The sequence below is a fragment of the Marmota flaviventris genome, chromosome 3 (genome assembly GCF_047511675.1).
Source record: "Marmota flaviventris isolate mMarFla1 chromosome 3, mMarFla1.hap1, whole genome shotgun sequence".
In the NCBI taxonomy this organism is placed as follows: Eukaryota; Metazoa; Chordata; class Mammalia; order Rodentia; family Sciuridae; genus Marmota; species Marmota flaviventris.
Window position 1 is genome coordinate 19,781,322 of NC_092500.1, and position 27,958 is coordinate 19,809,279.

The 27,958-nt window shown below is 37.1% G+C and overlaps 1 protein-coding gene across 1 annotated transcript in view; it reads right to left on the minus strand.

Annotated features, from left to right (window-relative positions):
* Utp20 (UTP20 small subunit processome component) overlaps positions 1-27,958 on the minus strand; it is a 94,323-nt gene continuing 66,365 nt past the window's right edge. The window contains exons 41-62 of the mRNA XM_071609595.1: positions 25,304-25,593; positions 24,124-24,263; positions 23,752-23,908; positions 20,182-20,280; positions 18,961-19,128; positions 16,816-16,982; positions 16,040-16,181; positions 13,972-14,088; positions 12,529-12,699; positions 12,186-12,317; positions 11,716-11,826; positions 10,276-10,355; positions 9,619-9,688; positions 9,303-9,485; positions 8,478-8,609; positions 7,954-8,086; positions 5,899-6,086; positions 5,111-5,182; positions 2,282-2,566; positions 1,969-2,095; positions 606-751; positions 1-347 (exon numbers count right to left, since the gene is read on the minus strand). Of these exons, the coding sequence (XP_071465696.1) occupies positions 192-347; positions 606-751; positions 1,969-2,095; positions 2,282-2,566; positions 5,111-5,182; positions 5,899-6,086; positions 7,954-8,086; positions 8,478-8,609; positions 9,303-9,485; positions 9,619-9,688; positions 10,276-10,355; positions 11,716-11,826; positions 12,186-12,317; positions 12,529-12,699; positions 13,972-14,088; positions 16,040-16,181; positions 16,816-16,982; positions 18,961-19,128; positions 20,182-20,280; positions 23,752-23,908; positions 24,124-24,263; positions 25,304-25,593 (3,266 nt within the window). The 3' untranslated portion in view covers positions 1-191. The remainder of the gene's footprint in view (positions 348-605; positions 752-1,968; positions 2,096-2,281; positions 2,567-5,110; positions 5,183-5,898; positions 6,087-7,953; positions 8,087-8,477; positions 8,610-9,302; positions 9,486-9,618; positions 9,689-10,275; positions 10,356-11,715; positions 11,827-12,185; positions 12,318-12,528; positions 12,700-13,971; positions 14,089-16,039; positions 16,182-16,815; positions 16,983-18,960; positions 19,129-20,181; positions 20,281-23,751; positions 23,909-24,123; positions 24,264-25,303; positions 25,594-27,958) is intronic.

Sequence of the window (27,958 nt, forward strand, 5' to 3'; positions counted from 1 at the left end):
TAACAGTTTAAACATTTTAATTAAAAATGACCATGGTTACATTAAACTATGTATTTACACATTCTGTGTCAAAGTTTAACTTAAGTAATAAAATCTGTTGTGATTTCAGCCCAGCAAAATCCACCAGAAAGTTCATGTGTTGAGGTGAACTAAGACTATGAATTATGCTCCAGTATCAGGACAGGGAGCCTTCACTCCACTATTGCTAAATCTTTCAGGCTGTGGCTTTTTTGCCTCTTGGCTTTATAGCCTGGACGCAGGAATTCTATCTTTCTCTTCTTTGCTTCACTTTTATTTTTATGTTTCTTCAGCTTTTTCTTGGCAGCAATATCAGGATTGGTTACAAACTTGAAAAGAGAAAAGAAATTTTATTACTTTTAAAGTACACGTTAAACCAGTCCCCCAAACATGCCGCTATGTTCACCTTTAAACATCGTGATTGTAATATGTGCTTATTAATGAAAATATGGAACTCTTGCTATCAAGTTTCTACCTCTCAAATCTTCAGTCGTCTTCTGGGTAAGCGTGACACAAGTGTGTATATACCTCTGGTTAAAAAAGCTTAAGCCCAGCAAACAAGCCATTTTCTCAAGCAGCAAACTCACCTCCAGAGCCTTCCTCTTTTTCCAGAGTGCCCTTTTCTCATTAGCCTGTTTCTGTATAGAGGCAAAGGCTAATGAGAAGCTCTCGAGCCCAACCATCTTTTTGAGTAATTCTATTATTTCTTGAGATAGATTCTTCAGTAAAGGATCTACTCGAACACAGAGAATATGGTTAAAGATGGTCATATGGAAAAGGACACAGCTGAACAAAGTACAGTATTTAAATGTGTGGCACTATTACTGTTAATTGCTGTGGCATTAACAGCAGTTCATACCATTAATGGCCCCTGTACTTTCCAAGATGGAAACAAAGCCCTCCCATCCACCACCTCATCCAGAGGCAATAAGAGATTAGGCCCACTTCCCAGCATGTTCTGAAGACAATGAATTTGAGAACCTGACAATATTTTGGATTATTTTTGCGAACCTGTTCAGCTTTGTGCAGATGCAGGGAGAGGTTAAGATTGCTTCTCTAATCCATGGGTCACAGAAGCTAAGCTCTGCCCATGATAACCTTTTTTGGGGGATTAGAGACTGAAAAGCTGACAGAAGGCTGTGCTGTCCTATTCTTTCTGTTCCCTATCCTCCAAATACAGATAACCCAGACATTTCATATTAATTTCAGGAAAACTCAGGACTTGTGTGTTAGACTGCAAACATCAGTCCCTTTGCACTGTTGAAGCCCCATTGCCTGGTGTATATTAGTACATGATGGCTGCTTAAACCAAAGTCTTTGGTTTAATTGCTCCTTTCCTCAAAATTAGAGCAAGGAAAACTTTCTATCAAGGTTTCAAGGCTAAAAAAACTCTTGTTTTCATATTTACTATATTAATTTTTAAGCTCTTAACATCCACTTTACCCCCTTTCCCAACACACAATTCCCTCTTTTCCTATTATTAACAATAGGGATCTGTTAAGGGAATAGAACAAATGTGCCAGGCAAGGAAAAAGAAGAAAAATGGCAAATGTTAAAATTATATTTAAAGACTATTTCAGATAAGAATGGTATATATTTTTGCCTCATAATTTGTAAGAATGTAATAACATCTTTATTTATTATTGTTCACAGTGTTATGAGTTCAGAACCATCTCAAAACCATAGTTTTCTTTGACTGTGTAACCTATGCTTTGAAGTAAAACATAAAGCTTTTACTAGAGAAACACTCATGCTTAGACATGAGAAAGCATAGGAGACGGCCATCAAATATAATAACAGATGTGCTTATTTACTTGCTATTAATTGTCTCACAAGTAATCTGTCTTAAATTCTGAAAGGGAAAGAGTACAAAAAAGGAAGAAGAGGGGCCTCTAGGAGAAGTTAGGTATCTGAGCATGAAAATATTCAGAACAGAAGTAGCAGTGTTACCTTGCTCTGAATAGGTGCTGTTCAGTTCTCGAAACAAGGGAGCTATGATCATTGGCAGATAGGGCTTTACCTTGTCTACCCCAAGGTCCATTGCTACGGCACCAAGGAACTTAAAGATGCATGTTCTCTGAAAGTAAAGATTGTTTTTTAAACATTTCTCTTTAACACAGCCACACAAATACACAGAAATAAATTTAGAAAAGTGTTCAGTATACTTGGGGTGAATGTTATTGCTATAATTTTGGATTCAAAAGGGAAAATTCCTAAGGACTTGGGATAACTAACACAATTTAACACAGTTATCCTGTCATACCTTTAAGAGATTTCTAGGTGAATAAGCAGCTTCCAATTTGGCCATCCGGGACAACTTCTGGATCAGCCATAGCAGTGTGGCTGGCTTGCTGGGCTTGCTCTTCTCTTCTTTGTCAGACTCTGGCTTTCCAAGTATGCAGGCCTCGTATTCTGTTGCCTCTCTAGCCACACCACCTCCTAAAGCTTCGTGCTCTTCCAGGTCTTCTTTTATCTCACCTTGCTTATCCTCAGAATCAGGTTCTAGTAAATATAAGACTTTGGCTACGAACAACAAATTCTTAACAACCTTTAAAAAAGAGGGGAGGGAAGAATTAGATTTTGAAACAAATATGTTTTTTGTTAGAGCATGAGCTGAAGTATGCATTCTACAATTAGAAAATATAAACAACCTGGGTACTTCAGTATTAAACTGATGATGGCTCTTTCAACAATTCTTGTTTTTACATTCCAAATTCATTTCCATGTAATTTTCATCCTGTTGGCTAGTTCTGTGTGTGCTTTAAGGTCATACAACATAAATAAGATTTCCTTATGGATCAGCCATTTAATTTTTTTTTTTTTTTTGTACCGGAGATTGAACCCAGGGGTACTTAACCACTAAGCCACATCCCCAGCTCCCTTTTAATAAACTGTATTTAGAGACAGGGTCTCTCTGAGTTGCTGGTATTATAGGCATGTGCCACCATGTATGACCAAGTCATTTACATTTTAAAAGAAAGCTTTCATCCCAACTTTCATTAGATTCTTTCAACCATTCTATGTAAAAATGATATTAACTGATTACTGATTAGTTGCTCTATTTTTATTTAATTAGGTACCCAGCAGCCCTTTACCACTGAGCTACATCCCCAGCCCTTTTTATTTTTTATTTCAAGACAGGGTCTCACTAAATTGCTGAGGCTGGCTTCAAACACTGTATCTTCCGTCTCAGCTTTAGTTGCTGAGATTACATGCTTGCGCCCCTGTGCCCAGCTGATAAGTTGTTTTATATATAGTATTCCAATTCAGCTGTAAAACATCTCAGCCAGATACTGTTATTAGGAGAGAAGGCCAATTTTCAGTGTTATTACATGACTTACCCAAATAAAGGGAGTGGCCAATTAGGATTCAAAGATCTTTAGAATTCAAGGCCAATTTCTTAAACTTTAGCTTCCCATCCTCAACTCCCATCTAATCCTTAGGATTTTAATCTTAATATAATGGGACCATTCCTTTAGTCCCTATCAAATCTCTGATGTAGGTATTTCACATCCATTATGTGAGGGAGGAAAACAAGTTGGGTTGAGTTCCTTGACCATCTTGGCTGTTCTGCTAGATGCATCAAAATTCTCCCACACGTATTTGTCAGAACCTTCACACATTCCAAGACTAGCTTAGCCATTAAGAATTAATGCCAAACTGGGCACAGCTGTGCACACCTGTAATTCCAGCTACTTGGGAGGTTGAGGCAGGATGATTCTAAGTTAGAGGATAGCCTGGGCAACTTGTCCAAAAAATAAAAAGGGCTACAGCTCAGTGGTAGAATGCCCCTGGGTTCAACCCCCAATAAAACACATATACATTAAGGTCAAGATCATAATTTCCTTCTTCTGGAAGCCTGATCCTTGTGAATATAGCCCAGGTTTGGTGGCCTTCTCACCTGTGGCAATCTTTAATTCACCCCAAAATTCATGATCATCTAAAATCCTTAATTTCTTTTATCCTGTAAATCTCTTCCTCTCTATGGTCTACCAGCCCCTATAAAAACTGCTTCTTTGTGAGACCTGACCCTCTGTGAACCCTGGCAGGATTTTGATGTCTCCATTTTGCTACTAACTGAATAGCTATCCATTCATTCTCTGAGCCTGCCATATAATGAAGTTGAATTTTCACTGTAAAATGTGACAGAAGTGTTATTGTTCATGATGTGCCACTTGAGATTGTTCTTCAGATAAAAGCATTGACCAATGCCTAATGCCTACTGCACGAATCTATAAGGCTCCATCTTGCCAATGATTCATGAGGGACATGGTCAAGGCCCATTGGATAATGGTGCTGACTTATGATCACCAGCCCAAATGCTCTATCAAAAGAGGTAATAATAAAATAATAAAAGTACTAGTAGACTATTTCATAGCAACATATTGCATATTTATAAGTGCATTCTCTGAATTTACATTTTATAATAGGATTTTTTTTTTTTTTGTACCAGGGATTGAATTCAGGGGTGCTTAACTACTGAGCCACATCCCTAGGTCTTTTTATTTTTAATTTTGAGACAGGGTCTAGCTAAATTGATTAGGGCCTTGCTAAGTTGCTAAGGCTGGTGATCTTTCTGCCTCAGCCTCCTGAGCTGCTGGGATTAACAGGTGTGTGCCACTGTACCTAGTAGACTTTAAGATGGGATGACTCACTTGCTTACATAGTAGATCACACAGTATCATGAATATTATTGCTTTCTCTTTAACTTTAAGGGATAAAGGGAGGAAACTCAATATTATAGTTTTTCTAGAAAAATAACCAATCAGTGCCCCTTAAAGCTTTCGTCACAAAGGTGGAGTATATGTGAAACCCTTAAGATGAGAAGATTAATAGCCTCCCTCCCATTGTATCATCTTTATTGGGAATTGTAAATAGAATCATGAGTTCCCCCCAAATAGCCCCCAGAGTTGATGAGACTTGTGTGCATAACTGAACAATTTATTTGAGTATATGTCTATATTTTGTGAAATCTGTCAAGCACTAAAATAGCAAAAACAACAACAACAAAATCCAAATGTAAACATATTTCTAGACTATTGGTAGAATAGTAGGTTGCTTTCACTTAAACTTGGGGAGCTATAATTCTTACCTGCTCTCCTAGAGACTGATCCAAGAATTTGGAATGCAACTGATGGCAAGAGGCTAGAGAGACACTTTTCATCTGTAGAGAGAAATGGTCATTGGCAAACATAACATTTCTGATTATTAAGTAAAAAAAATTGACGATAATGCAACTGATGTACTAGATTTTGCTCTGCATGACAACCTATACAGAGCTGTAGAGAAAAGGTCATAACCAGAAATTACGTAATTATTCCCTTCTACCTGCCCCAAATGTGTTAGTCCCCCCACACCCACCAAAGTCTAATGTAATAGTCTAATTTCCTAAAACTATTAGAATACTTTGCAACATTCCAGTAGTTTTTTCTTTTTTCTCTTTCCCCTTCCATCTTCTGCTTATCCAGTATTTATGGAATTCTCACTATGAGCCACACTGTGCTAGGTTTAGGAATCAAGAAACAGATATAACATGGTCCTTACCTAACAACTTATGAACATGATCTCATATAGTCATGAAGAACACAGGACAGACAGTTAATCTTATTTTTTCTAATGTTGATAAAAGACACACAATGAAAGATGGACAAGCTAAATAATCACAAGTTTGATTAGACTGATGATCTAAAAATTATCTTTGGAAAACTGGCCTTGAGGGTAACCCCTCTCCAGTTATTAACACTTAGTGATTCACATATGCAACATGTTGTCAGTTGGAGGAGTTTTTCCCAAGGGACAACACTAAGATGTTATGAGAACCAGAGTGAACATTTCAGAGGTCACAAGGCAAGGAAAAGGTTTTAGAGAAAGAAACCTTACCTTCTGTTCAAGATCACTTGTTAGAAACCTGACTGCTACAGGGTCTGCAAATTTCTTTTTAGTCTTTTTGGCATTCCATTTTTGAATAAGCTCCTCTGGATGGCAAGAAGCAAAGAGTAATCCAAAAATCTGGGCCGCTGTGAGCCACACCCAATTGTGTGGGTGTCTCAGGTGAGAGTGCACATGACCTAGGGGAACCAGAATGCATTCTCAAATGCTGCACAGCTTTTATGGTTCTTTTATGATTCATAGTAAATATGACTGATTTGGGCATATATTATATGTTTGGGAAGAATAACCAAAGATGGCCAAAATAGTCCATGTTTCCTGGAAGACCACTAGGAGATAGAGAGAAATGAGGTGAAGAAACACTGAAACAACTAGGAAACTCCCTGGGTGGTAAATATGCCTAAGCTTACGCACAGACTTATTTCACACAGATTAGTTTCAGATTCAGGGAAATAAGATGGCATTTTAACATTACATTTTCTGAAGTGACTAATGTAAAGATATATATATTTTATATATATAATAGTGAAATTGGTGGTTCAAAGTAGCTGCCTAGAAAGCTATCATTCATGAATGTTTTCTCTGTGCCAGGCACAGAGCCATGTGTATTATATACATTACCTTATTTTTTAGAGCCTCACAACATTTCTGTGACGATAGAAGTGTCATTTTCAATCTAACATGAGGAAATGAATTTCCAGAGAGGCCAAATGTCATGCAATGGGTAGAGACTGGCCTGGGCCCCAGAGCACATAATTCTTCAGCATTAGAGTATACACCCTTGGAAAGTACATTTGTAAAGTCTTATAATGTAGGTGTTGTGAATGGGACGGATTAATCATGCCACATTTCAGTTTTAGCCTATACTACTATATTTCATGAATGTTATTTACATTCTGTTTAAATCTTTGTAACAATCTGGCCATGTCTCAGTGGAGCCAGACCCAAACAGGTCATATAAACAGTTATTTCTCCTTTTTTTGGTAGTAGGGATTGAACCCAGGGTACTTTACCACTGAACTACATCCCCAGTCTGAGTCTGGCCTTGAACTTGCAATGGTTCTGCCTCAGCCTGAGTCACTGGGATTGGAGGTCTGTGTCACCATACCTGACTAAACTGTGTTATTTCTCACAGGATCACAGTTTCTGGCTCTTAAACCAAGAACTAATTGAAATGTGTAGTGTGTTAATGGAGTCTTATTTTTCATTTGGAGAGTGATATAGTACTTAAATGCACCACCCAAGTGAGATGGTTCAGTAAATTACAGCATATTTGCATGATGGCTATTGAAAAGGACAGCTAGGAAGTGAACTGTGGTATAATAATAAGCTTACTCAGGTACAAATAGCTAAAAGTTTTATATGGAACTAAGCAATCTCTCTGAAAAAAATCATAACTATTTAGCAAAAAGACTAGATAGAAATATATGCACACATTTATACATATTTCAAAACATTCTGTACAGGGCAAATATATATAATTCTTACATGTCAATTATACCTTAATAAGGCTGGGGGGGGGCAGCAAAAAGAAGAAGTGGGAAAATATATGCCAAATTATCATCAAATAGAACTTGGGAGAATTTTTCCTTTGATTTTGTGACAATATTCTTTTATGGATGAAATGTGTTACATGAAGTAATACACACACACACACACTTTTTTTTTTGAAAGAATATTTTGACTGTAATCTATCTGATAGGATCTTTCACATTTTTTTTCCTCATGGGCTTTTCCCTTCCCATCTATTTTTTGAAGTTGTTCCCATTCTAATTTCCCAAATCTATTTTCAATAATTGTATCACAAATGTTTTTTTATACCAGGGACTGAATTCAGGGGTGCTTAACCACTGAGCCATATCCCCAGCCCCTTTTTATTTTGAGACAGGGTCTTGCTAAGTTGTTTAGGACCTTGTTAGTTGCTGAGGCTGGCTTTGTACTTGTGATCCTTCTGCCTCAGCCTCCTAAGATGCTTGGATTACAGGTGTACACCATGCCCAGCCTAATGTGTTTTTAGATTTAATTAAATAAAAAGGAAATACTTACTCCAGATTTTACTCAAAGTCTCAGAGGGCTTGGTAAACTGAATAAAATTACATTCCTTGATGAGTTTACTTATTAGCGTGAGAAAACTGAAAAGCAGTCGATCTGCAGCTTTTTCTTCAGTCTCTTCCATGATCTAAACATGGGGTGATTGCATATAAATGTAAGACAACAACCTGGAAGTACCTGGGATACATGTTTGTGTCAGCATGTAAATCCATACCAAGTCACTATGGGGCTGTCACTTGACTAGGATGTTTAGCAGCATCTCTGGCCTTTATCCACTACATGTCAGTAGCAACCCCCACCCTCCAACTGTACTGCCAAATGTCCTATGGGGGGCAAGATTGCCTGAGCTGAGAACCTTTTACCCCCATCTTAAAAAGAAGTTCCAACTGCACTGAATTCTTGCTTTTATTAACAAAGAACATTTTTAAAGAAACTACTTAATCCACTAGTTATACTCTTTCAAGTACAACTTTCTTATAAAAATCATCAGAAAATTTATTCCTTAACAAATTACTTACATCTTTAAAGTTATCAGGATTAATTTCCTTTTCAACCACAGGAAGAACATTTCCAAGTCTTCTCTCAAAATTAACCCCTTCACTTTCCACAAATAAGCCACAGACCAGGGCAGCAAGTTGTCTATTTAAGCTCTATCAAAAATAAACCACCACAAGTGAGTGTTAATACAACTTGGGAAGCTGTTTATAAAAATTATAAAACGAAGGTGGGGATTATGTTAACAATCAGACAGTAAGAAACCTTTTTGATGCCAGAATCAATAAAATATAGTGTCATGGTCAACAAACAGAAGTGAAGCAATCTTTATACCCAAGAATAACATTAGAAAAATGGCACTTATCCAGTGAGTATTTTGATACACATTTTTCCATTAAAAAAAGAAAAAAGAAATAGAGGTTTCATTCCCAACCTCAATTATACAGATATGCAACAAATTACTCATTAATATAAAAAACATATTTATATTCTAAAGATGGGCTAGTGATGATGGTGGCAGAGTCAATAAGTGAACAGAATAATAGAAATTACACTCCGAAAATGAATAAGCAAAACTGGAAGCAGATATTCACCAACTGGGTCTGGTTAAGTAAATGATGATTATATTCAAGTAGAGTGCTTTGCTAGCAATAATAACGCATTAGGAATACGAATGACTCAGTGTTAACTTTCTATAATTTCTTGCACTTTCTGAAACTTTGAGAATATATTACTTGCATAATCAGATACAAATAAAGCTATTTAATATAAGCCAGTTCTACAGTATATAATATGAATTTTTATTTGAAGTTTGGACTTGTTGAACTATGAGTAAAAGCAATACTAACCTTTTTTCCTCCAAACCAGGAGATAACCATATCAAATAACCAGTCTTTTTTCTCAAGGCTAATTTTACTGAGTAAGGATTTGATTGCCATGGATGCCATCTTTTTACATACAGCAGAGTCATCATTCACCATCATTAGACAAAGAGGGATGAAGAACATCCCACAGTTCTCATGGAGCAGTCCCTACAGGAAAAGAGGCATTGATGAACTTAGTGGGCATGGAATTCCTACAATTGCTGTCCAACAGGGGAAAGCCCAGGACTTCCAGGGATCATGGGCAAACAGTTGAAGGGTTTCTCTTTGTGATTCATAGTACCTGAGGAAATGTGTCAAAGAGATAAGCGATCATTTCCAAGGTGGACTCTCTTCCAGTCTCATGTTCATAACTAGGGCAAGAACATTAGATGAACTGTTAGTATCTTCTAAATTTATTTATTTATTTATTTAATTTTTTTAATATTTATTTTTCAGTTTTCAGCAGACACAACATCTTTCTTTGTATGTGGTGCTGAGGATCGAACCCGGGCCGCACGCATGCCAGGCGAGCACACTACCGCTCGAGCCACATCCCCAGCCCCAGTTCTTCTAAATTTATTTTTAAAAAATTTAAAATATTACAGTTAGGTGTCAGTCTTTTTTTCTTAGAAACACAAAGTGCTCTATTTGCTCAATTTTAATGTTTATATTCATCAAGCTACTGAGCTCTTTTAAATGTAATTTTATTAGATTTTCAACACTGTCCTCAGTGGACTTTACCGACAATCAATGGTCAGATTAAACTGAGTGAAAATTAACTTAAAGAACTGACATATGAAACCAGACACAGTGTCTGACAATCAAGCCAACAAGTCACACCAGCATCTTCAGAGACTGTGCCACTGAAAAGGACAAAAGCTTGTCCTTTCAAGACAGCCACCATATTAAAAGAAAGAAACTAGCTTTTTGCCTCTGCATAAGAAATGGTTCAGCTTACTTCAGTTGAGCGAGCATGAATTCCAAGTTGGGTCTCAATTTCTCACCAAGGGGATAGTCAAGAATGTATTTCAGAAAAACCTAGGGGGAAAAAAAAATCACACAGTTAATCATTTAGATTCTGTCACTCTAGGATTCCTGTTTCCTAAGCTGTTTTCTGAGATACACTCATACTCTATAAAAATCTTGCAAAAGGGTAATCAACTAGGCTTTCTGACTCCAGCTAATTCTGTCTAAGTCAATCACTGTGCCCCTTCCTATCTCCTGCTTCACTCAGCTGGATCTTAACCCCTGTGCCTGGCTGAGTCAAGTCTTGACCCCCCACTGCTATGGTGGTTTAAGACCCAAATCTCAACTTACATATATATTAGAAGCTGATCTGACAGTGGGGCAGTTGACTGAGTAAGGACTATGGTTCAACCCTGTATCTCCCCTTGATATGAGAATAACAACATGGTAATAAATTAATACTGATAATGTATGTGCCAAGCACTATGTTAAGTATTTGTTTCTTGGTTAATTCTCCTCACTCTCTTAGGAAGTAGGTGGTGGTATCACATTTTACAACTGAAGATAATAAAGATGGCCCAGAGAGGTTCAGTAATTTGCTCATGTGACGGTGCCAGAATTTCATGCCTAGTCTATGGTCAAAGACTTCATTTAAAAACCATTAGTATTTAGTCTCCTTTATTAATAAATTGTGAGAACTAATGCACATCATTTAACTTTCCAAGGTCTGCTTTTTTTCCTAGCTGTAAAATGTGGATAATATTCTTTTGAAGGGCAGCTGTAAATAGAGGTCATGTGTGTAAATTCCTGGGCACACAGCTAGTGTTTTAATAAAAGCTAGCCATCCTTCCTAAGTAATCAAGCAACTTTTTTTTTTTTTTTCCCCAAAGACATGTTTCTTCTCTTCCATCCTGGCCTTCTCAGTGGTCTAAACCCTCCTTCAACCTGAGTGTGTATTTCTAATTCAGATCTCCCACTTCTTGGGTATGATACATATTCAAAGATTAAACAAATGTATGAACAAATCTGAGTGTGTTACTCCTCTGCCTAAGGAACTCAATAGGGTCTTACTCTTCTTAGAATAAAGCCCTAAATCTTTAACAAGACCACAAGATCCTGCACCACCTGGCTTCCCCTGCTCCCTCCACCCAACCTTCATTTAGTTCCTCAAACAAGGTGAGCCTTATTCACCTAAGGGTTACCTTCCTCAGGTATTTATTTCCCCTTCTCCTGCAAGTTTTGGCTTACCTGTCAATCCTCAGGAAAGCTTTCTCTGACCTACCCCATTAGGTGTTTGAGTCTCAGAGCACAGCAAGAATATGACAAAAAGTAGTCTTCAGAATTCAGTTAATACCAAGAGCTAACTAAAAGATGAACTGCTAAGGTGGAGCCCACCCAACCCTCACTATGGGAATAAGCTCCCTCTACACACCTGTCTGCATTGGACTCTGGCAGGTTCACTTTGTGCAGAAATTGCCAACTTGGACACTTTTCGCATGACGTCATCAATTTCTGGGACCAATAATCTTCTTGATAAAATGGCCTAAAAAATATAAAAAGATTCATTTCATGTGTTTTACTGTATATGTAGGTACTTTCAGATGTTAAAATAGCTGTAGACACTTTTCAAGCAATGAAAGTAACTTCAAATGAAAAAGAAGACGCACTTGGTAGAGTACCCATATTTGTACAGTATTCCCTGAGAATGTTAATGTAGTGTATTCAAACATTTTCATAAGTAGAACGTTAGCTTATGACTGATGCATTAAAATCATCATAATCTTTATAAATTACTTAAATTCAGTGGTCCACAACTAGTCAAAACAATATGTTCCACATTATTCTAAATACTAGACCTGAGACTCACAAACTGTGAAAGACAAGGTTATAGTGACACCATACCTTCAGAAGACCAAATGCAGTGGCTTGTCTTGAAGTATCGTAAATGTCCTCTTCAGCATAGGCCAGTAGAACTTGAAGCTGTTTTTCAGTTATCTGGTAAGATTTGACTTTCTTTACAAGTATGGTCACACACTGCAAATAATAACAGTGAAGTTAACAGACAGCATACTCCACATGTCAGGATCCAGTAAAATGATGAGTTGACTTTTTCACACAGGATACTAACCTTCAAGCACTAGCAAATTATTATGGAAATAATTCTGACCAAAGAGCAATGGGGAAAACTGAACTCTGGTATTACTTTAGGTCCTGGCTTTTTCTAGGTGCAACTGATTCACCTCACCTTGAAACAATTTACCACCAGGTGGAAGTTCTGGCCCCTGGCAGCCCCAAGTTTTGCATAGTTCTTCAGCAAAAGAAAAAGGTGTTTCGTCAGCTGTCCTGCTTTTCTTTCTATGGAAGGCAGAGGAAACCTTAAGACCCAGATCAGACATTGTAAAGCACCTGTGATCACCTGAGAAAACAAAATAATAAACAGTCAACTGTGAAGTGACCAAATCCATCAACAAGGCACCAGAGGCTGTGCAGATTATACAAGTGGCTGAGTTGAATAAATTAATTTAGGATTTTTGTTTGTTTTTTGGAAAAATACATTTTAAATGACTCTTCTATTTTCCAGAATGGTACTTCAATGTAATCCATATTTTCTAACCCTGGGAATGTTAATATAGTGTATTCAAACATGTGTAAAAGGCACTGCACTGGGCATCATCATCATCATTATTGGTGGTGCTAGGAATCAAACCCAGGGCTCTGCCCACCCTAGGTAAGTGCTCTATCACTGAGCTACATCTCCAGCCCTCTATTAGTTATATAAATAGAAAGATAAAGAAGGAAACTATCTCTGTGTGTAAGGAAAAGATAGGTGGAGCAGAAATTAAGCAGAGGAAAAATTAACAGTCATTTAATATAGTTTAGTGCTATGCACAAGGATATAAAAAAAGTGTGCTAAGACAATGTGCTTATACACGAACTTTGAAGGTCAAACCTTGCAATCCCCAGGATCAGCTAGTTCAGCTCTACCTAATATAATCCTGCTGCTCTGATTACTACACTGCAATGGATTTGATGAAAACACAGAAGAGAGATGGGAGTTTTAAAGACCTAGATGTTAAATCCCAGTTTTACATTTGACTACTGTGTGACTCCAGAGATATTATTACCCTCTAAGCATCTTCACTTCTGAAGGTGCTGTACATAAGTGGGATTTAGAGTCCAACAGACCTAGATTCACATCTAAAACTGTTAACTAGACCCTAGCCCTAGTTTTCTCATCTATAAAACAGAAATGTTGGGAAGAGGGATGTGGCTCAGTGGTAGAGCACTTCTCTGGCATGCATGAGGTTCTGTGTTTAATCCCCAATATCGCAAAACAAACAAACAAATCCCAGAAATGTCAAGAATATTTGTCTAAGAGGTGGTAAGGTTCAGAAGGATTAGTTTATGAGAGTGACAGTGGTAAAGATGATCACTGGTCTTGGGACAATACTAATCACCCCTATGAAATTGTGAGGATCAGATAAGACGATTAATGTACCTAGAAGCATTCTAAACGATATTAAGAGCTATACAAACAAATGGGACTTATTAATTCAGGAAACAGTGGCAGTTCGTAGTATCACCATTTCATTTAAAAACTCCACCATCTCACAAAGCAAGAGCCCTGAAATAAGTTCCATCCAAGAATTCTGCATGACATGGCTCCTGTGAGGGAATGGATGCTCACCTTCACATCCATGGAACCCAGGCAATCTATGAGGAGAGAGACAAAAGGATCCAACATTTCCAGGACATGATCACTTGAAGACTTGATCTTGGAAGTCTTCAGACTCAGATGAAGCAGCTAAAAAGTGTAAAAAAGACATTGCACATTAGTTGTTTTGAAGATTGGATGTATGAGGTCAAATGTAAAATAAGAGATACACATGAAATGTTAAGCTGCTTCTGTTTGAAATGATGAATATTTTTAAGAAGTGAGAAATGGCCTTGGAGAGTCTTAATAAGTCAAGAAGGTGGAAGCTCACTGTGCAGATGAGATACTAAGTCCATTTAACAAATGGTCACTCAGCATCTGCTGTGATTCCAAACACTGGCTCAGTATGCTGGGCAAAGCAATGACTAAGATGAACATGGTTCCTGTCCTGATGGACCTCAGCCAGGAAGACAGACTCAAAGTGTGACTGCTAGGTGCTCTGAGGCTTGTCGGGGCATGGGTAAAGGGAAGAGTAAGCGGTGAAGTCTTGGGGGCAGCAATAGAGTATGGGGACTTTATGGAATGAAAGGGAAGCCAGAATGGCTGGAGCATATGTTGGAATGGTATAGGATGAGGCTAGAACCCTGCAACCCAAATGAAGGACTATGCTCTCTCCTAGGAAAAATGGAAGCCAAAGGAAATAAAATAACCAGATTTGTATTTTTAAAAGCTCATCATCTTAAAAAAATATAAAATAAAAAAAAAAAATAAAAATAAAACTTGAAAACTTGTCTTTGTTCAGAGATTATAGGATGTCCTTGGAGAAAATCCCCAGAAATTGACCAAAAACTCCTGGAACTGAAAAACTATTTTAGCTAAGTTGCAGGATATAGGTTACAGAAGGAACACAAGTCAATCACACACCCTATATACCCTCAATTACAAGGAGAATTTGAAATTTAAAACACAATAGCATGCCAGATGTGGTGACACCCAACTGTATTCCCAGCAGCTCAGGAGACTGAGGCAGGGGACTCTCAAGTTCAAAGCCAGCCTCAGCAATTTATTGAGACCCTGTCTCAAAATAAAACATAAAAAAGGCTCAGGATGTGTTGCAATGGTTGAGTGCCTAAGGTTCAATTGCCCCCATCCCACCCAAAGGCAATAGCATTTACACAAGCATCCCCAGACCTGAAATACTTTTGTTTAAATCGAATGAAATATGGTCAATGTGAAAAAAGCAATACAACATTGTTAAATTTTTTAAAAAACAAAAAGATATTCATGCTTATAAAGAGAAAAATAGAATTGTTAAGATGTCAGTTTTTCTTAATTTGATGTACAGATTCAATGCAATCCCAAACAAGATTTCAAAAAGTTTTATATATGAACATGAACAGTTATTATTTGTCAACTAAGTTTTAATTAATATTATTAATTAAATTGAACTGTGTATCGACAAGCTGGTTCTAAAATTTACATAGAAAAGCAAAGACACTAAATTTCCCACATAATATTGGAAAAGAAGAAAAGAGACAGGAAATGAGCACCATCAAACTTTAAGATTTATAAAGATACAGGTATCAAGATAGTAGGACATTTTCTGCAGAAAAGACAATGCAGCCAAAGGATGACTCAGAAGTAAATTCACAGTGACACAGCTATTCTTAACAAAGGGGAGAGAATCTTCAATGCATAAAGGATGGTACCATTAACAAATGGTACTGGAAAAACTGAATATCAACATGTAAATTAAAATAAATATTCTAGACACATCTCACAAAAAATAACTAAAAAGACAACACATGCATAAATATAAACCCCAAAGGATAAAATTTTCTAGATAAAATGGGACAAAATCTAAATCCCCTTAGGTTTGATGATGTTGTAGATACAAACACTAAAGGCAACATTCATGAAAGAGAAATTTTTCTTAAGTTGGAATTAATTAAAAAAAAAAAAAAGTCAAAGTCAAAGTGGTTTAGAGCTGCTCATGGGCAAGGCAACAGTGAAATCCTAGTAAATACTAGAAATTCAGCAAAAGATGAAATAGTACAGACTCTGTGAAGTCAGTGAGTTTCATTTTAAGAGGAAATCTTACCCGAAGCCCAGACTCAATAAATATGTGCATGTTGGTTTTCCTGCTCACAATAGCTTTGGGTCCACCTCGAACTGGAGTTGGGGGGAGCAGCAGGCAGCTCTGGGGTGGCAGACGTGGATCGGGTGCAGGGACTGCGGGACTCCTATCAGTCCCAATGGAATAAAAATGGAAAACACTGTTAGCTGCATTCCAAGAAGTTAGTGTGGCCCTCCATGAAGATGAGAGCCTAGCACTGAACAAATATGCTCTGGTTTCCTCCCTTCCCTTAACCACAAACACACAAGAGATGCAATCCTGTTGATCAAGTTACTAGGTTGATCCTTAGAAACAGAGGTTTCTAAGGAAGATGAACAATAAATGAAGATGAACACAAGAGGACATTCCCTTTGATCCCTGAAAATAAATGGCAAGGAGCCTTTCCCACAACACAAAAGCAAAATCCAAAGGAAGTGTACTCATGTATAAGGCATTTTCACATGTTTTAAGTACAGACTCTGTGAAGTCAGTGAGTTTCATTTTAAGACTCAATAAATATGTGCATGTTGGTTTTCCTGCTCATAATAGCTTTAAATCTGCAATAAGTTGTGTATATTTAAAATCTATCCTTTCATTCAATAAATATTTAAAATAAAAATGACATCATAGAAATAACATTTCTGTCACAGATACCTCAAAGAAAATCTTATGTTGAAAAGTAGCACTTTGAAGGACCAAAGTAGTACTTGTGTTTCACATAATATAATTTTTATCTTTCTTTGGAGCAAATCCAAACTTACTTGTCTTTCTCTGTTAATAGGGGTAGGTTTTCACTGACCAAACCATAACTGAGCAATAGAATGGATTCTGCCGTCATTTCCTGATTTACAATTAATCCTGCTATGATTCGGCGTAAGGTTTCATGAACTTTTCGGGCCAGTTTTAAACTTGTGGTATTTTGTAAGATCTAAAGGCAAATGTAAATATTAGGTAGAAATAACACAAACACAATTAGATTGACTATAATTTTTTTAAAAATTTGCTTTCTAATGTGTTTTTTTTCTAATTAAAAAATCTATTCTAAAAATTCAAAAAGTAATATATATGTCACACACACACACACACACACACACACACAGTAAGTCACTTATAAACTCAAACCCAAGAGATAACCACTGTGAGCAGTTTGAGTGCCTCAGAATCCTTCCATTCCTTCCCTGCTCCCTCCTTCCCTGTTGGTGAGGTAGCAGGACATACTGCTGGATAAATGATGAGACTTCCAACAATGTTAATCTTCTAAATGTAACAAAGGGGGTAATTTACACACAGGCACCCTGCACCATAATAAAATGTATAGTCCCTATTCTAAGCAACCATGTGACTGAACTACAATGACCAAGCCTCAGGGTTTGAAATTAATTAGTGGGTCAAATCAGAGGAATTTAACGTAAACTCAGGATCATCAACTACAGTAAAATACTTAGTCAGTACTTGATAGGACAGGACTTCTTGTGGATGACTCTCTTTAATCCTCAGTAAACATTGTTGGGAGTCGTCCAAAGACTAACTTCCCCATCCCCCAAGAAGAGCTGTCCAATGGTAAGCCCTGCTGGCTCACATGATCCTTACCCACCAACCAGAGCCCTGCTAGCTCATCTGATCCTACCTACCAATCAGACTAGCCCTGCTGGTTCACCTGATCTTTATCCTCCAATCAAAAAGCACCCCATGCCAACTGTCAACTACCCCTGGCTCTATAAATGTGCAGAGCTGTTCCTCAATAAATGGGCATTTGCTCTAACGACAAGCCTTGTTCGTTCCTTCAAACATCAACATTCTTATTAGGCTCAGATAATACTATGTGCATTCTAGGAACAATTATGAAATTCTTCTAGCACCAAAGCATTTGGATTAAGAGTAATTCATGTCACTAGTTAGTGATTTTTTTCTCTATTTTTTGCCATAACCGAGCCGCTAAAAAGCCTTGTAGGTTCAAACAGCAATTCTTTATTCTCAAACTCTCACAGGCACTCTACACACACTTCCAGGGAACACACTCACTCCACCGGGCTCTGAGTGCCAATTCTCCCGAAACCCCCGTGCGCGAACTCAACTGGGAAATCCAAAGTAGCGGGCGCCAGAGGCAGCAGGATCCACCCTAATCCCAGCAGGATCCTCCCTAATCCTGGAGCCGCCCTATTCCTAGCAGGATCCGCCCTAATCCTGGAGCAGGGTCACCTTTCAACCATTCCCTCTGGCAAAAATGCCAGGCATCATTCTGACTAAACTGTGGCTCTCAACAATTTTTAGTACATAACACGGGAATAAAATGAATCGATAATGTTATTGTATGTTCATCCCTGTAACAGGCACAGAGAAACAACAGAAAGGTAGGTTAACTATAGTCCCTACTCTTAGGAGAAAAAATGAAAAAAATGGAAAGAATGTGAGCTTTGGATCATAAAGATCTGGAAAGACATTCTGACTTTTCTCCTTAACTGTGTTCCTTTTTGCTCTTCTGAGCCTGAATTTTCCTATCTGTAAATGGAAATAACATTGATCTCATCGGATGATTGTGAAGATAAGAAGAGAAAATGTACTTAGAATGCGATTTATGTTCAATAAATTCCAGTTACCTTCCTCTTGGCAGTCTGGGGATACAGTTTGATTCTAAAGGCTATGTTCTTAGCTGCTGCCCTGACCCAGCTATAAAATTCACTTGCACTCCAATTCTTGTTGCCTTTCCTTCTGCATCTCATGGATTACATCAAGGACTGAATGGAGTCTAGAGCACCCAACTCAAGGCTGCCACCTAGTGACTAGAGGGTATTCATGCCCTTAGCACTAAAGGAAATCCTGGGTACTCAAGTAGTTGTTTTTGCCCTATAGGTTCCTTTCAGGAACTCATAATTTTGGGACCACCTGAACTGTATCCCAGTCCTTACCTCTTTCAATGGAAGGATAAGTTTTGTGACCTGATCTTTTCCTACAAACTTGCCCAGGATTTCATAAGAATCATAACTCTTGCTTCTTCGTGCCTCCATGACTTTGGAGAGGATCTGCTTTACTTCCTTCTCTTCAGCAACGGAACCAAACAATTCATGGTTAAACATCTTTGAAAGCAAAAGGACAAAAGGTGATTATGTAGCCAACACAAGCAGTCTTTGACAAAAGCACAGGTATAACCAAGTCAAAGGAAAGCAAATGGGGAGGGAATGAAATGAGATGGCAGGAGTTTCTATTAGATTGTACTTGTTTTCAATGCAGTTTAGGGATCAGTAATAAAAATAAATAAATAAAAATTTAAAAAAATAAATAAAAATAAAACATGCAGAAATACTTTTAGTTTAATATTAATGGAAAACAAAAGAAAAGTATTTCACAGACAAAAACATATACAGAACAGATACTTCTTTTATGATATTACCAGAGAGTTTAATTTCCCTTTAAGAAATTCTATTTGCAACTTAATTATAGAACTTAATGTAAATATTTAAATTGAGAGTCAAAATTAGTGCCCATATTTTAAAAAATAAATGAACAAAAGGTTGTGTGGCAAATTATTTTCCTGTTCCCAAATCTACCTCCCAAATTACCAATTATCCAATTCTTTTATTTATTGGATAAAATATTATCCAATATTTTCCATTGGCATATTATAATTATACATCATAATGAGATTTGTTATTATATAGTTGTACATGCACACACATTATCCAATTTTTAAAGTTAAAATCATTGTTAATTTTCATTATAAAATGAAATTCTACTCCAGACTATATCTCTGATTATTCCTTCAAAATGGATTCTTGGAATTGAAAATTTTTGTTCATTTTAAAAGCTGTTAATATAAATGTTAACTTTCCTTTCCAGAGACACTGCACCAATATATGACCCACTGGCAATGACAGAATGCCCATCTCACTTGAGTCCTCACTTCTCAAACTTCTGCTAATTTAAAAATCTAAAAGATCCTCCTTCCATCACTTCCTTCCTGATGGAACCCAGGGGCTTTGCACTTCCTAAACACCCACTCTACCACAGAGCTACCCTCACTCCTCTATTTGCATTTGTATGGATATTATTATTTTGTGAATTCATTTTATGCCCTTTGCTTTAAAAAAAAAAAAAAAAAAAAAACTAGAATTCCATTCTGTAAATCTTACCTCAATCATGATATCTAAACAAGAGTCCAAATCCCCAACTTGCAGCTTGTTGCTAAGGCCTTGCAGCAACATGTAAACAGTGAAGGTGAGCACGTGGACCTAAAAGGAGATGCACAGTGAGAACAGGAGTGGGTACAAACCCCATGTTAAAGAACATTAAGATCTAAGAAGTACTGCAAAGAGAGTACTCAGAGTTTATGTTATTACTGGGAGCTTTGACAAATGCCACCATTAAAAATCCTTTAACCAAGTGAGCACTGTATGAAGGATGTTTAGAAACACATTACCAATGCTTAGGATCTATAACTGTGACTAAAGCAGGTCAGTGATTTATAAAGGCCCCAAAGCCTTCAACTTTAAAAGCCAAACTGTGAATTAAGGAGCTTGTTAATGCTGAATGCAATCAAAGCTGGTACATAAGGACAGAAACAGGTTTTTAAGTTTTTGCCCACAATAGTAATCAAGCAAACGTTTACTAGGAACTTACACTGTATTAATACAGGTACATATCTCACATGTATAAATATTTAAATCATTTAAGCTTCATGCATTGTATCTACGGTGTAGGTGCTAAATTATCAGCATTTATCAGATGAGGAAGCTGAGACACAGAGAGGGCAAACAACTTGTCCAAGGCTGCACAGGTAAAAGGTGGAGTTAGGATTCAAAACCAGAGGGGCTGGTACCATAGTCCCAGGTCTATATCACTGCAGTATACTGACTTTCAAGTTTTTTGCATTTTTTAATGCTGCTTCCAGGACTGTCTACCCACCAAAGCAAACATCAGATTATAATCACAGGACAAGGAAACACACTTAGTTGTCAATATAAAAATTAGATCTTAAAGGCATAGTTTCTTTTGTATCTTACTTGTGACCTTTAAAAATACTTTTTACATATTTACATATTTGCTATGAGCTTTATATAATTCTTAAAAATCCCTTTTCGGGGTAGGGGTGGAAGGATGAAGGACACCTGAAGAATACAATTTTGGTTGTGTCTACATGATTAATACTAAAACACCAAAATTATTTTTGTCTACCCTATTTTAATTCTTTTAACAAATAAGATAGACTTGGAGAATAGCTGAAACAAACAAAAAAAAAAAGGTTACTCATGGAAATACCTTTGGTTTAAGGAATGTGTGAATGAATTCTCAAGGACAGAAATGTACTGAATTCATCCACATATGTCAGCACCTGTGACAGCATCTCACCTATAGTGCCATGAAGTAAACGCTGGTAAAAGAACAGAATAAAGATGAACACTAAAAGGGGCTCTGGTTCAGGTAAGATGGAGAAAAGCACAACTAGTCTCTCTGTATTGGATGTAGCTATAAAGTCTGGACAGGACCCAAGGAGCAACTCTCAGGGGAGAACATGAGAACCGAAATGCCACAAAATGAGTTTGCTAGCATTTTTCAGCTGACACAGAAGTGGGCGCCAGGATGCAGCCTGAGGGAATGCTGGGAAAGCTTTCTATTCTGGTGTGAACAGGAGAGAGAACTCATCAGGGAAAGAAAGGGTACGAAAATCTCTCATTTTATTTTTCTTGTCTTAATTTTTTCCCATTTCTGGCACCCCAGGCCCAAGCAACACTGTCAAAGTAGTGATAGTGACTTATAATTAGATTGGCAGGAGATTGGCAACTCTGGGAGGGGAACCTGAAAACAGACTAACGTAAATTATCTAATCTAAGTAATAGAAAGGAAGACAACTGGAGGAAAAATAAACAGATGCTCAGGGACTCGTGAGAGAGAAACAAAAAGTCTAACTTTCATTTCATTGGAGTCCCAAGGGAGAAGAAAGGGTAAACTGCAAAAAAAGTATCTGAAGAAATATTGGCTAAAAACTCAAATTTGGACAAGCAGCTCAATTTACTCCAAACACAGTGATCTCTAAAACAAACCAAAAAGCAAGCAAACAAAAAGTCTTAAAATAGAAGAGTGGGGTATTTGTGCAGGATTCTGGGTTCATTCCCCAGCACTATTTAAAAAAAAAAAAAAAAAAGTATTTATGAATGCAGACAGAAAAAAATGTATTATATAGAGGGGAAAAACAAATTGGACAACTCATTAGAAAAGTCAGAAGGAAATGATCAATAGTTTCAAAGCATCTTAAAGCACTATCAATGCAGAATTATATATCCAGCAGTAATATCCTTCAGGAATAAAGATGGAACAAAGATATTCATGAATAAAAAATTTAAAACAAACAAACAAAACAACTTGCTACCAGAGGACCTACTACCACCAGATCCCACCAGATCTGTCTTAAAAGATGCTAAAGAAAGCTCCTTAGACCGAAGAGAAATGATATCAGAAAGAAATTTGGAAATTCAGAAGTAAAGAGTAAGTGAAAAAGTAAATAGGCAGTATAACAGACTACTTTTTCCCCTCTCATCTTTAAAGTATGTTTGACAATTAAAAGCAAAAGTTATAACATCACTTGAATAAGTTTTAAATACACAGATATAAATAACTGTAATACAAAAAAGGGAGGGCAAAAGGACTTATATTTTGGACTTATTTTACATTCCACCAAACACTGATTCTCAGGACACTGTTAAAAGTGAAAAATATATATATATATATGATACCCTAGAGCAACCACGAAAATGTCATACAAATGTGATCGAAATGAACACAGCCATTTTAGTGTTATAACCTACGAAATAGATTGATCTTGCCCATAAATAAATTAGAACATACCATGTAAAGCTAATTTCCAGGAGTGTTAACTGGGTACTTGAACAAACTGTAGTGTTTTCCAAACTTTAAATCACACAGGGGATCTTACTAAAATGTGGTTTCACAGGTTGGGTGTAGGGTCCTAATTTCTGCATCTCCAACAACTTGGTGTTTTATATTCTGCCCGGTGCTCTTACTGTTTTTATAACTTTCATGATTTAACTTTTTTTTTTTCCTGTACTGGAGATTGAACCCAGGGCATTATACCACTGAGCTATGTCCCCAGTCCTAATTTTTTATTCTGAGACAGGCTCTTGCTAAGTTGCTGAGGGTCTGAGGGTCAAACTTTCGATCCTCTTGCCTCAGCCTCCCAAATTGCTGGGACTACAGGTATGTACTACCGTAACCAGCCTATGACTGCTTTTTTTTTTTTTTTTAAATATTTATTTTTTAGTTGTAGTTGGACACAATACCTTTATTTTATTTGTTTATTTTTATGTGGTATTGAGGATCGAATCCAGAATTTCGCATGTGCTAGGCGAGCACTCTACCACTAAGCCACAACCCCAGCCCCTATATCTCCTTTTTAAAAAGATCTTTTTAGGCCTAAGTTGCATGACCTTTTTTCCTCTCAAATTATTTGATACTGAATTTCATATTCTCTGGATATTAATAAAATTATTAATTTATATTGAATATACTGTCAGAGTGAACAAGAACATATTTATTTGCTTAAGAGTTGAAACATAGCTGAGTGTGGTGGTGCTTGACTGGAATTCCAGCAACTCAGGAGGCTAAGGCAGGAGGATGCAAGTAGTGGTCAAAATGCAAGTATTTGAAATCCAACCCATCTTGAATATAAAGCACACAATGCAATTTACCTGATACCCACGGACAAGGGTGGTCTTTAATTCTTTTAAAACATACTGCAGAAAGTGCACACCAAGATCTTCTATTATTTTTGTGAGTGTGCTGCGCGCTATGTCTCTGATTTCCTGTGCTCTGTTCTTGAGAAGAGCACACACTTTCAGCAAAATACTAGAAAATAAGAAGTTGAAAAACGATCAATCAATAAACACACAAAAATACAAATATCATTCTATCTCTTAATTACTTATAATGCTAGGTTTCCCTTAGTATTCAGAAGTACAGCAAAGTATGATAGTACCTCTCTTCTTTGTAACAAAAAAGATTGAAAAATTAGGAAGAAAAGAACCAATATTTGAGGTTCCCTGAATTTGTCACATACATACCTTGGCAGATTAGCTTCCATGACCTCTTGTGGAAGGGACTGCATCAGTTTAACCATGGCAAAAGCTAAAGGGACTCGAACCACTTCCTCATCATTCACAATCTTGGACTTGATAAGCTTGTGTTCTTCTTCTCTTTTAGTCTATAAAAAATTTCACGTTAAAACAAAAATAAGGATGAGAGCCCTGCTTACACTGTAACTCTGTATTTGAAAGACAAGCTCTTTTCATGTTTAAGCCCATGTCTAGCTGTCTTTAAAAAAACTAAAAGTTGTGTCAGTTGGAACTTTCAAGTGTTTGTGTAACATGGTTGGTACATGAAAAATATGCCTCCAATAGAGAAGGTTTATTTACAAAGATACAAAATGACCAAGTCAATACCTTATATTAGCAATTGGCAAACTTTTTTGTAAAAGTTTTGTAAAAAAAAAAGCATTTGGCCTTGTAACCCTGCTGTAGTAATGCAAAACCAGGATTAGATTACATGGAAACAAATGGGCATGTGTTCCCATAAAACTTTATAAGTACATAGATGTAGCACAGAGACCAGAATTTGGGGGCTCAAAGTTTTACAGTAAAGAGGAAAGGCTCTAGCTTCATGAATATGCACTGCTAAATGTAATTCCTCTTAACCAGAGGAGATGAATTTTAAAGTAGAAAATGGAAACACTAATTTTTAGTTAGCTTTTTTTGGAAATGCGAGTCATCTTAACATTTGCTTCAGAGATAGAAAAAGCATCTATCTAGCATAGCAAAATCAAAACGCCAGGCCATTACTGACTGACTAGCTACAGCAGGAAATGAGACTGAAACTGATGAGAGAAGGGAAGGGAATTATAAAATGTTGAGGTACAAGGAAACTCAAGCTGTGTGTGATGGTGCAGCCTATAATTCCAGCTACTCTTAGGCTGAAGGGGGAGGATTCCAACTTCAAGGTCAGCCTGAGCAATTTAGAAAGTCCCGGACTCAAAATAAAATTAAGAGGCAGGGGATGTAGCTCAGTGGAAGAGTGCCTCTGGGTTCAATCCCAGGACTACAAAAAGAAAGAAAGAAAACAAAAACAAAAAACCCCAGAAAACCCCCCAAACCTAACCCCCAAAGTCACTTTAGGAGCCTGGTGTGGCAGTGCCTCACTAGCACCCAAGTTCCTACAGACCAGCCTGGCCCCAAACAGAGTTATTACCGTAGATGAGAGGCACTTATGTAGCCTGGGGAGGATATCCCCAGTTATGGTTCCATGGATAGTTTTAATTGTTCTCTCCAATTCTTCCTTATTCCGAGGAAGGAAAGAGACAGACTTTGTGATACAGTTGGATTCCTTAGCCTCTGTCCCATCAGAGTCAGCTGGATCAGGGTGTGCAAGAGTTTCACTGTTGTCTAACAACCCCTTGGATGTATTTTCTTTTTCTTCCTCATTCATGTGCTCGAATTCCATGGCTTCAGACTCTGGTAACTCAGTCATTTCTACTGTATCTACATTTAATAATAAACAAACAACAAAAGTCACCTTAAATCGAATGAGGAAACAGCACAGTAATGTTTTCCATGAACATCTAACATCCAATAAAAACATCTGATCTGATCTCCAAGTATAGAAAGGCAAGGTTAAGTACCAAAGAAGCAGCAGGCAGTGAAAGGCCTATTTTTTGCTTTCTCAAAATTTAGACTCTAATGAAGGGCACAGACAAGTAAACTGGCAACTATGAAAGAATGTTGAATAGTCAGGACAGGATTACTTGAACACCTATTTGGGGAAAGGGGATGGGGCACACTGGGAAAAAAATTCTTAGGTGAAAGAAAGCTTCCTGAGTCCTGTGGTTGTTTCCATAAGCAAAAACTTCTATTCGTGGGCATGAACACCATAATAGCAGCCAATCTTTCCCATGCAGAAATTTTTCTTATTCCAGGATTCAATTTATTAAAGGAAATTGGGCAGTACAGTATTGTGGGACAAGTCTAGATTTGATCCTGCTAACAAACTATATGATCACAGTCAATCAGCATGACTCCAATGGGCTTTGGCACCAACCTTGCAAGGCTACTGTGAGAATTAAATGAAATAAAGTCTACAATTAACTAAAACATGTCAGACATGTTAATGGCAAAAGACGGGAGCATCAATCTTTTTTTTTTGCTTACCTGCTATATAGCTTTGGAAATGTTACTTTATATTTCTGAATCTTAGTTTCTCGTATCAAAAATATGGGGTAACTAATACCAAGAATCTTGAAAGCTTCTTATCAGAACAAATGAGATAATGTCTATAAAACCTGGCTCAAAGCAGATGCTCAATAAAGGTTTCAAATTTCATTACACCCCTTTTCCCATTCTTTAAAAAGACCACTATTTTGTGGACCATGGTGCTCCACTTGTGCAGTGACGACTTAGGGTAATTTTGGGGCCTGGTAGTGATCAGCAGGGCAGGGCTCTTGGCTGCATCATAATGTGACAGTCTTTTATGTTGTTTTACCAGTATCTGATATGAGCAGTACAGAAGAGATTACTTATGAAGGAAAACAAAGGGAGAAGAGCTATTTTGAAGGACAGGGACCTTATGGTAAGTTGATGACTGTTTTGAGGGAGAGGATTTGTTTTGTACAGCACCTGGAGCCACTGCTAGTCTTCAGAGATGAATCTCAACATGTGTTTTCTAAAGTAATATGAATCTAATCCAAGGAAAGCAAGTCTTTCTATTGACTTCCCTAACTTTTTAGATACTTGGAATCAGCCTTTGCAAGTAAGATATTTTATTTGTTATTTGACATCCTTACCAGGCAGAGGTTAGATCTCATCACAGCTATGCCTCATATAAGAAGAAAAGTTTTTTTCCAAAAACAACTAAAATTATATAAATAAATTAATAAAATATCCCAGTGAAATATTTCTTAAGGACAAAATTATTTTCTATAAATAAAAATAAAACAAAACCTGAATACTGTCACCAGGAGTTGGCAATCATTTTCAAAAGAGATTTCAGACAACTATTAAATGGAGATATTAATGGCACAGGGTCAACAGCACAACAAATAAGAGAGCCAAACTCAGGTGTCGCACATTATTTAGTCAGACAGCATAACCAGATTTCAGTTATCTTTTAAATATACTACATGGATTTGGGTACCACTAAACTTGGATAATTTGAGCTAGTTTAGAATAGAGAGAGTAACTAAACTCTCTAAGAAGAAATAGTTAAGTAAATAAATATTTTTAAATTAACAAATATTTATACTTATGCAAAATTGCCAAAGGCAGATTTAACTGATTAAAGAAAACAGTGCCGTGGTGTGCAGTGGTGCATGCCTGTAAACCTGGTGACTCTGGAGGCTAAGGAAGGAGAAACACAGGTCTGAGGCCAGCCTGGGCAACTTTTTACCACCTCAAAAAATGGGGGGTGGCGGCTGGGGATACAGTAGTAAGGTAGAGCCCTGGATTCAAACCCCATTATTAAAACAAAACAAAACAAAAACTAAACGGAGGGGTAGAATATTCCTCTGTCTTTAGCCAAAATAATTAGGATAAGCATCTTGGCCTATTTGAGTGCTAATTTTTTTTTTCTTTCATATTTCTATACTGACTAGAACCTATAGTTCAATGTTCAGGATAAGCAGCATCAGGTATTATTCCCTCATGCTGTTTCTTTCTTTCTTTTTTTTTTTAATATTTATTTTTTAGTTGTAGTTGGACACAATATATCATTATTTTATTTATTTATTTTTTTAATGGGTGCTGAGGATCGAACCCAGGGCCTCGCACGTGGTAGGCGAGCACTCTACCGCTGAGCCACAATCCCAGCCCCCCTCATGCTGTTTCTTAAGTGATAATTAAATTTATACTTCTT